Source organism: Lolium perenne, chromosome 5 (assembly GCF_019359855.2).
Source record: "Lolium perenne isolate Kyuss_39 chromosome 5, Kyuss_2.0, whole genome shotgun sequence".
In the NCBI taxonomy this organism is placed as follows: domain Eukaryota; kingdom Viridiplantae; phylum Streptophyta; class Magnoliopsida; order Poales; family Poaceae; genus Lolium; species Lolium perenne.
This window is the reverse complement of record NC_067248.2, coordinates 178,779,578-178,789,476: the sequence shown is the minus strand read 5'-3', so window position 1 is coordinate 178,789,476 and position 9,899 is coordinate 178,779,578. Positions and strand designations below refer to the sequence as shown.

The following is a 9,899-nucleotide window of genomic DNA, read 5'->3' as shown; positions in this document are numbered from 1 at the left end:
AATTCATCCAAAATCACCATAATTCACATAAATAGCATGAAATCCACATAGTAGCATACATGGTGCATGTAGTAGCATACAAGAGGAGAGTGCCATGTCATCCAATACATAGTAGTAGGTAGCAAATGATGGCAAGCAAGAAGCCCGGTGCTGACTAGCGGAGGAAGGACCCGGGCGGGGTGTGTCCGCCCACATCCTTGGCGAAACGAGCAGCCCGGGGTTTCGCTCCGGTAGAAGCTGCAGAAGAACCACCTGGAGAAGGACCGGTAGCACGCCCAGGAGAAGTCGACGGAGAGGCACCGGGAGTAGTCCCAGGAGTAGTCGACGGAGAGACACCAGCAGAACGCCCAGGAGACCGACCACCTTCATGAACCGGTGTGACCTCGCGCCCACCCGGCGATGCCTGGTTCCCGGACCATCCCGTTCCCTACGTGTTCCCTACATGTTAGCAACTTGCGAGGCAAAGGAAAGTGGTAACTACCGGTTTGGCAAAGAACTTACCTCCGGTGTGGATCCGTAGTAAGTCGCAGCGAAAGCTGCCCTCGATGGCATGATAGGCATGTCCCCCGCCACGGTAACTCGATCCGGTGGCGGTGTACCAGTAGACATAGAGATCATCATTTCCTGCAAGATAGGTTACAAGTTAGGCTTTGCAGAAATAAAGCATCAAACTGAGACTTGTCATCTACTTGCGCGAGAAGGAAGATTCAGACTTACTGATAAATACGTCATATAGGCCGTATTCTGCCTATTCCACTGGGCAACGGCCTGCTGATACGCTTCATTGCAGGCTTCGAAGGCCGCCTCGAAGTCAGGCTACAATTTCAGAAACAATGAATCTCGTAAACACTTAGCCATGTAGGAAGGAAAACCGGAAAGAGGATGAAAATGAGGAAACTTACATCGTAGGCGGGTGGACGAGCAGGCCGTGGACGAGGCTGGGGGCTGTCGGCGGTGAGGGTATGCTTGAGGCGCGTGTAGCTCGTGGAGTGGGTAGGCTTGACCGCCTTATTCATCCAAGGGAAACGGCCATGCGGACGCCCGTGCCCCGACAGGACCAACGACTCCTCGTCGACCGGAATGCTCAAGGGGTCATCCACCTCGGGGTGACGAGACTTGACCATGTCGCAGTAGTCCTCCTTGGCGGCCTTGGCATTGCCGTAGTACTGTGGCTGAGGCAATGCGGGATTGGGCTTCTGCTTCGTCCGCATCATGTCATATATCTGGGCATCATGAAGCACCACCCCAGGTGGTGCCTCGGCCACCTGCATCGCGAAAAGAAAAGTTAAGCGTACCACAAATGAGACATGGCGGGAAATGAATGAAGGTCGTTCCATGTATATACATACCTTTTTCCCCTTGAAGCGGGTGTAGTCGCGGTTTCCCGCGCAGTGTGTGCCACCGGTGCCTCGGTTCTCCATGTTACGCCTCGACACGGCTGCAAACTCCTCGTCCTGCCTGAGCCACCTCGCCCTAATCAGCTCCTCCCATGCCTCCCTATGCTGCTCGGCCCACTCCGGACAAACCTGAAAACGCAATACTCAGCTCAAGATAATTCAATGAAAACTTAGCAGCAATGTAGAATCTCATTGACATTTTACTCACCGACATGTACTCCTCAATGGTCATTGCCCATTCCTCCGTAGGCTCGTTACCAACATAGTACTCCTTCTTGACCCTCTTACCCTTGTTAGCCCAGAAGGCACTAGCGCTGGTGAACTTTTGGTTGTACCACTGCTGCGGTGTCAACCTCTCGCAAGCGCCACGCAAAGTGAGACGCGCCTGCGTGTCATGCTCCGGGTCCACACGATAGAAGCACTTCAATCATGCATAAATCAGTTGTGAAAGTCATGAGTTAGCACATTAGGGTCATCAACTATGAACGGTGCTCGAGAAATATATGCCTTACCCAGAACTTGGTGGTCACAGCCTCAGCGGTGTCGCGAAGCCTACGGCGGGGGCATCCTCATAGTCCGCCCAAGTAGTGGCTAGCTTCGTCGGGCCACCGGGGACCGTGCTCAGGGGAGTGTATCTGCCGGGCCAGAACGACTTAATCCGAGCCCCAAGCAAGCTGTTAGGCATGCGGGGGGGCTTGGCATCCCATGTCCAGTTGCTGCAAATAAATCACACATTAGTACACATGCCAAATTGTTTATTATGCCCAAGATGAAAATACATGTTCGAAATTTCTGAAGTAGTACACTTACTCATCGCTCGAAGGAATGATAAGGGCCTTGTCATCATGGGTCTTCGGCTCCTTCCTCGCATCGGGGACTCCAGCTTCTCCACGAAGCTTCAAGGGCTTCGGCGCACCCCCATCCTCCATCACCTCCAACTCAGCCCTAGAGTCCGACTCGTGTGTAGACTCCGTCTCCATCTCCACCTCCCCACTAGACGGACCCTCTAGGTACAACTCAGGAGCCACGTCGCCAGAAGCGGAGGGTGGCTCGTCAAAGTCCATGTGTACCCCGCCGCCACCTCGTCCTCCACCTCGTCCTCCTCGTCCTCGTCCTCGACCTCCACCTCGTCCTCCTCGTCCTCGTCCTCCATCGGTACCATCGGCGTAACGCGGATTTTGCACCGGGGCTCGATCACTCCGTCTAGTGGGTCTAGGAATATTCCTCTTCACCTGCGCCAGCGTCTTAAGCAAGCTCTCGGAGTCTGCCTTGCCGCTGCTCATATTGTCCAGTCACCTGCATTGAGAAGAATAAAACAGTTAAGCACAAAGACATATTATATGAAGATACTAAGAATAAAAGGCACAATGCAATTAAGAAGCATGTTGACATAATAAAATGAAGATACTAAGAATAAAAGGCACAATGCAATTAAGAAGCATGTTGACATAATAAAATGAAGATACTAAGAATAAAAGGCACAATGCAATTAAGAAGCATGTTGACATAATAAATACTAAGAATAAAAGACCCTCACCAGCCATCATCGCTCTCATGCTCACTCTCATACTCCATCTCTTTCTCTTTCTCTTTCTCTGGCCCACTATCACTATCACTATCTTGTGAGTACAAAGTTGAAGGGTCGACGGGTGGAGGCTCATCATAATTGTCATTCGCCTCAAGTAACTTCTCGAGCATAGATATGTCCTTTAGATCCACCACTGACTCACCACAAGTTTCTGCATCGTTCCCGAGGTCTTCTTGAACAAACGGTTCTAAAATATATTCCCCGAAGTCCTGTTCCTCTTGATAGAAAATCCCCTCGTATGTCACGGGGTCAATGTTGTTGTAATCATCCTCAGAGGGAATCGGTAGGTTACCATGTGGCGATACCTGGAAGACGACTTCCCAACCCTTGAGTTCCGCTTTCTGGCATGGGTAGGGCAAATAATAAACTTGCTTGGCTTGGTGAGCCACAATAAAGACATCGGCTCCGCTATAGGTGGTTGAAGGCTTAACTTCAACTAACCCAATGGACTTATCACTTCTCTGTCCACCTATTGGGTCGAACCAATGACACTTGAACACGACGATATTGAGTTGCACGTTCGTACGATTGAATGTCAACTCGTATACACTTTGTAACCTTCCGTAGTAATCAAAGTTGTTGGCTCCTTTGGTGAAGACCCCAGTATTTATCGTTTTGGGATTCGCCCGGCCCTTCTGGTGCGTCTCTGTGTGGAAGCGAAACCCATTCACATCATACTTCTCATACTTGGTCACCTCACGGCTACAACCTTGGGAAACACATTTCAACTCATCTATCATATCAACGTTTCTCTCACGGCCCTACAAGAACATTTCAAATTTGTTGTGTGCATTAGTTACGTGTAATAAGAGGGACAAGTCACGTGTTGCAATGTAAGAGGAAAGGTTAGAAATTACTTTTTCCATGAACCATGTCACAAAGTTTTTATTAATTCCGGGAGCACCGTCTTTCAGTAGAGTGTCCATCTCCGAGGTTTCGGGCAATTCATCATACGGCCACATTTCATCCGTGAATTCGCTGAAAGGAGAAAATAAGCATTAGACCGAGACGAGGTTACTAGCTGCAAAGTAATTTGTTCACCATTTTACCTTACGAATGGGATCACTTCCTCCATGTTCATAAGCACATATAGCATTATACAATCCTTCTCTTCGTTCTCCAATTTATATTTTGTTCCTTTACCAGCCTTGCCACCGGGGAATTGGAATAGTTTTAGCTTGGGGTCATTCTCGGGCACGTCGACATTGTAACGAGTGACCGGGTTATGCTGAGTGGGAACATCATCGGGATAGTACGTTGTCGCGGCATCTGCCATCTCCCGAAGGCATATTGCCTCAGCTATGCATGCTTCAATCTTGGCCTTGTTTCCGCTATCTTTCGAATATACTTAAACTCTCTCTCAATACGTAACTGCCAACGAAATCTGCACCGGCCCCCCCAAGAGTGCCTCGTTGGCGAGGTGCACAATGAGATGTGCCATCGGAGTAAAGAAGCCTGGCGGAAATATCATCTCCAAATTGCATAGCAACTCCGGCACTGTATGTTGTAGCTTTGCAATAACCTCGGGACATATCTGCTTAGCACAGAGCGTGCGGAAGAAATGGCTCAACTGCGCAAGCACTCGCCAGACTTTCTCGAGAATATACCCTCGAAGCATCACCGGCATGAGCCGCTGAATCCATATATGATAGTCGTGACTCTTGAGCCCGGTGACTTTTCCCGTCGAAAGATTAACTCCCTTACTCATATTCGAGCAATAACCATCCGGGAACATCACGACGTATTTGAGCCACCCGAATGCCTCCTTCTTTTGGATGGAATCAAGGCAGAAGTTGGCATGCGGCTTGAACCAATTCTTTTGACGGCCAATAGGACGCTTCATGTGTAATTTTCCCTATCACAGAGGATCTCAATATCGACTCTAGCCTTGACATTATCCTTTGACTTCCCGGGAATGTTCAGGCATGTGTGAAAGACGGACTCCGCGACATTCTTTACAGTGTGCATCACATCGATGTTATGGGGAAGTTCGAGGTCCTTGTAATACTCGAGCTTCGTTAAAGCCGCCTCGTGAGTCCAGTTGTGCGTTACACCATATCCCTCAAATTGATGGCCAGTTGGCGTCGCTGCCGGCACGAGAGCACGTAGCTCGGCTTCAACAAGTGTACCATCAAACTTCGGCACATCTTTTTTTCATGCACAACTTTGCCCTTCTTGAAGTTCTTTTGTCTTCTCTAAACGGATGCCTCCTTTTGAGGAACTGTCGATTCGTGTCAAACGCAACATACTTGCGACCCTTCTGTAGCCAAAGGAACTCAAGCCGATGCCTGCACACTGGGCATGGCCACTTACCAGCTGTACACCATCCACATGTTAGGGCGTACCCGGGCATGTCATGCATGGTATACTGCAACCAAACTCTCATGCAGAAGTTTGTCTTCGATGCTCGGTCGTACGTCAATGTCCCGTGGTGCCAAGAGTGGTTCAAATCTTCCACAATCGGCTGCATGTAGACACTCAAATTCTTCCCCGGGTAATGAGGGCCTGGAATGATCAGCGACAGAAACATGGTCTTCCTCGTCATTAGGACTCCGGGAGGGAGATTGAGCGGAATAACAAACACGGGCCAGCAACTGTAATTGGCATTGGACATACCATATGGATTGAAGCCATCTGTTGCTATCGCAATTCTGACATTCCGAGCCTCGGCTGCCTTAAGGCGGTGTTTTGTATCGAAGTTCTTCCATGCCGTACCATCGGATGGATGTCCCATCTTCAACTTCTTGTTTTCGTCCACGAATCTCTTCCCATACTTGTGCCACGTCATCTGTTTGGCTGTCTCCTCGTGCATGTAAAGCCGCTGGATTCTTTTTATGAATGGGAGATATCGAAGAATCGACTTTGCGGTGCTTGACTGCCTCACCTGACCATCCTTTCCCGTTACCTCTTCATACCTAGATCGCACGAGATGGGACAGTACTTGTCCTCCGCATACTGTCTCCAAAATAGAACGCAGCCTTTCGGACAACAGTCTATCCTTTGATAATCCATGTTGAGGTCCTTCATAATTCTCCTCGTCGCGTGCAGGCTTTGAGGCAGACAATGATCTTTGGGCAACATGTTACCAGTTGTTTTCAGACTTGCTTCAAAGCCCTCACGGGTGGTGTTGTACCGGGTCTTGTCGGCTAGACATTGGGAGATGGCATCGAGCTGAGAAATCGCGGCGCCCTCGTACGAGAGGCCTCTTAGCCGCGGCAATCATATCATAGAAGGCCTTCGCGGTTGTCTCTGGTTCCTCCGGTTACGGCGGCGCCTCCGGTTACAGTGGCGCCTCCGGTTCAGCGGCGAATCCGGGACATCGGCATGGACGAGATCATCTAGAAAGTCTCTAACTCCATCGTACGCATTGCCATTGAGCCGCTGCCGCATCACCTCACCTCTGTCACGTTCGCGCTCATCAAAGTCGATTTCCATGACGTACCCATGCATATACCCATATTGCAGAAGGTGTCTATACATTTCATCCTTCCCACGACGTTGACGCTTCACGCAGCGAACACAGGGGCAAAGTGCCCGAACCAGCCCCTTTGTACCACGCGCTAACTCATTCACTAGAAAATGGGTCTTCCTTGTCCACTCATCTGTTTTCTCAGTCGCACTAACACGCTCATTGTACATCCATCCATTATCAGCCATCCTCTGCTTTATTGGGAGCCAAACCACAGACATAGCATTTATATCAAATAGGAAATTAAATGCATCATATTTTTATTTATTTTACCGGGCGAACCGCATGCATCAACCTACATCTCTACTAGGTGGGCTCCTAGCAGCCGCCGGATCCGTAGTTGGCTACGTTCTCCATGCTCTACCCTGGTCCAAGTCAGAATTTCGGCAGCACCTCCCCGCTGCTCTCCCGATACACGTCTCGGCAAAAAGCCGAGAGGATGTGCATCCGGAGAACAACGGGGAGGCGCCGCCGAAATCCTGACTCGGACCGGAGTAGAACATGGAAAACGTAGACAACTACGCATCCGCCGACTGTCCCGTAAATGCCGCAAGCGTTACGGTTCAAAATATGCGGACCACTAATGCATATTTATCCGCGTAACGCTCGCGGACGGGAAGTGACACCTAGGTTACGCAACTGGACTTGGAAAATGAATCTAGTGACATAAGAAAATGCGGAGAAGAAGTTGGAAATTTAGCTCACCCTCGGCTGTAGAGGAAGTAGTCCAACAACCAAGTGTCGATGTCGGCGACCGTCGAGAAGCGCGTCAAGATCCGGGATCGTCACGCCGGGGTGCTCATGACGAGGCGGTCACGACATGGCCTATTATAAATTCACATTATTAGAAAAAATTCACATTTGCATTTCTATTTCCATTATTAAACAAATTCATTTCTATTTCTATTTATTTCTACTATTTCGGCTATATTGTTTAACTATTCGCACGGTAATTCTTTAATTTCAATTTCAATTTCAATTTCAATTTGAATTTCAATTTCAATTTCAATTTCAATTTGAATTTCAATTAGATGAATAAATTGCATGTTGGTTTTTTTCAGGAACTAAACATTTTGGTTTCAATTAGATCAACCAATCAACATTTTCTGAAAAACAAAAATAAAAAAATAGTGGCTAACCCGGTTACCTTTGCAGGGAAGAAGAGGGGTCGGGAGGAGGGGCCGGGGCGGCGTGGCGGGAGGGGAGGCGCGGGCGGGAGGAGGCTGTGGGAGGTGGGGCGGGGGCGGCGCGGCGGGAGGGGAGGCGCGGGCGACGGGTGGGGAGGCGCGGGCGACGGGTGGTGGCTGGGGCGGCGGTGCGTCGGGTGAGCAGCGGCGGGGCGGCGGCTCGGGAGGCGCGAGGGGAGGCGGCGCGGGCGGGAGGGGCGGCGCGGGCGGCGGCGGGTGGCGGCGGCTCGGGCGCGGGCTCGGGAGGCGGCTTAGGGTTGGGTGGCGCTGGGCGTGTGCGTGGTCCGGCTCGACCACGTACATATCCGGGTCGCCCGCTCTATGCCGAGGGCCGGCTATATGCCGAGGGTGGCCCTCGGCATAGCCTTTTTTTTTGTTTTTTTTTGTTTTTTCTCTTATTTATTTTTCTGACTACATATACTAATATATATATAACAATAGGTTCATATAAATTTATTTTTCTCTTTTTTATTTTTCTGACTTCATATACTAATATACATGAAACCCTAATTTTTTCCTTTTTCAATTTATTTTCTATTTAAATTTTCTTAATGTCAATTATATTATAAAATATATTAATATAGGTCCACACAAATTTGTTTTAATCTTCTACATTCCCAAGCTATGCGCATAAAAAAGTTACCATCTTAACTTAATATTTTCTCCCATGGACGAAACCCTAATCCGGTAGCCCCGCAGATCTACCCCTTTGACCGACCTCCGATGACAGTTGACCCATGGACTTTTCTCTTACTTTGTGTTGTGTTAGGTCATTGGAACATGTAGTATCAATAATTACCCTATCTTACATCAATATTCCCTCCGGTAGACGAAACCCTAATCTGGGAGCCCTGCAGATCTACCCCTTTCATCGGCGGTCTACCCCTTTGACTGCATCCCATCGGGGGTCCCCCGGTGGGCATATGCCTCCATTTGAGCTTGGTTAGGTCATAGGTACATGTGAAAACAAAAATCATCCCATATGATCCCAAGTTTCTCTCCGGTTCACCTCCGAGGGAGTTCCCCCCTATACATGCAGAATCTGCCCAAGTGTAGGAACCCCCTGTCCGAGAAGCCGGACACACCTGGGGGGGTAGCCTTGGATATAAAACCATCTCAAATCACTTTTGTGCATTCCATGTGGACACACACAAGTTTTGGGGCCATTCCCTAGATCCGATGCTCGATTTCCGACGAAACCCTAGTTCTGTTGACCGCGCGGTCTACCCCTTTGACTGCATCCCATCGGGGGTCCCCCGGTGGGCATATGCCTCAATTTGAGCTTGGTTAGGTCATAGGTACATGTGAAAACAAGGATCATCACATATGATCTCAAGTTTCTCTCCGGTTCACCTCCGAGGGAGTTCCCCCCCTATACATGCAGAATCTGCCCAAGTGTAGGAACCCCCTGTCCGAGAAGCCGGACACACCTGGGGGGGTAGCCTTGGATATAAAACCATCTCAAATCACTTTTGTGCATTCCATGTGGACACACACAAGTTTTGGGGCCATTCCCTACATCTGATGCTCGATTTCCGACGAAACCCTAGTTCTGTTGACCGCGCGGTCTACCCCTTTGACTGCATCCCATCGGGGGTCCCCCGGTGGGCATATGCCTCAATTTGAGCTTGGTTAGGTCATAGGTACATTTGGAAACAAGGATCATCACATATGATCTCAAGTTTCTCTCCGGTTCACCTCCGAGGGAGTTCCCCCCTATACATGCAGAATCTGCCTAAGTGTAGGAACCCCCTGTCCGAGAAGCCGGACACACCTGGGGGGGTAGCCTTGGATATAAAACCATCTCAAATCACTTTTGTGCATGCCATGTGGGCACACACAAGTTTTGGGGCCATTCTCTACATCTGATGCTCGATTTCCGACGAAACCCTAGTTCTGTTGACCGCGCGGTCTACCCCTTTGACTGCATCCCATCGGGGGTCCCCCGGTGGGCATATGCCTCCATTTGAGCTTGGTTAGGTCATAGGTACATTTGGAAACAAGGATCATCACATATGATCTCAAGTTTCTCTCTGGTTCACCTCCGAGGGAGTTCCCCCCTATACATGCAGAATCTGCCTAAGTGTAGGAACCCCCTGTCCGAGAAGCGTGTCACACCCTGGGGGTAGCCTTGGATATAAATCAATCTCAAATCACTTTTGTGCATTCCATGTGGACACACACAAGTTTTGGGGCCATTCCCTAGATCCGATGCTCGATTTCCGACGAAACCCTAGTTACGTTGACCGCGCGGTCTA

At 49.6% G+C, this 9,899-nt stretch overlaps 2 protein-coding genes across 2 annotated transcripts; both read right to left on the bottom strand.

Moving 5' to 3' along the window:
• Nucleotides 1–4: 4 nt before the first annotated feature.
• Nucleotides 5–1,979, bottom strand: LOC127300783 (uncharacterized). Its single transcript, XM_051330959.2, has 7 exons — nt 1,910–1,979; nt 1,606–1,818; nt 1,350–1,526; nt 903–1,265; nt 718–816; nt 502–624; nt 5–427 (listed from the first exon to the last, which is right to left on the bottom strand). Exons 2-7 carry the CDS (start codon nt 1,627–1,629, stop codon nt 155–157), a joined length of 1,059 nt encoding a protein of 352 aa, XP_051186919.2. The 5' UTR covers nt 1,630–1,818; nt 1,910–1,979; the 3' UTR covers nt 5–154.
• A 78-nt stretch (nt 1,980–2,057) lies between these two features.
• Nucleotides 2,058–7,944, bottom strand: LOC139831673 (uncharacterized). The gene is made up of 6 exons (XM_071820988.1): nt 7,594–7,944; nt 4,035–4,213; nt 3,843–3,963; nt 2,935–3,746; nt 2,208–2,693; nt 2,058–2,113 (listed from the first exon to the last, which is right to left on the bottom strand). Exons 1-5 carry the CDS (start codon nt 7,942–7,944, stop codon nt 2,690–2,692), a joined length of 1,467 nt encoding a protein of 488 aa, XP_071677089.1. The 3' UTR covers nt 2,058–2,113; nt 2,208–2,689.
• Between the last annotated feature and the right edge of the window lie 1,955 nt (nt 7,945–9,899).

Excerpts from the sequence above, each read along its gene's own strand:
- LOC127300783 (XM_051330959.2), bottom strand. The coding sequence starts at position 1,629 with ATGACCATTGAGGAGTACATGTCG. Across the intron at positions 1,266-1,349 it reads CCCGCTTCAAGGGGAAAAAG|GTGGCCGAGGCACCACCTGG; the intron begins GTATGTATATAC and ends TTCGCGATGCAG. Across the intron at positions 817-902 it reads CTCGTCCACCCGCCTACGAT|CCTGACTTCGAGGCGGCCTT; the intron begins GTAAGTTTCCTC and ends CTGAAATTGTAG.
- LOC139831673 (XM_071820988.1), bottom strand. The coding sequence starts at position 7,944 with ATGTACGTGGTCGAGCCGGACCACGCACACGCCCAGCGCCACCCAACC. Across the intron at positions 4,214-7,593 it reads TTCCCTGCAAAGGTAACCGG|CATAACCCGGTCACTCGTTA; the intron begins GTTAGCCACTAT and ends GTTCCCACTCAG. Across the intron at positions 3,964-4,034 it reads GAAGTGATCCCATTCGTAAG|CGAATTCACGGATGAAATGT; the intron begins GTAAAATGGTGA and ends TTCTCCTTTCAG.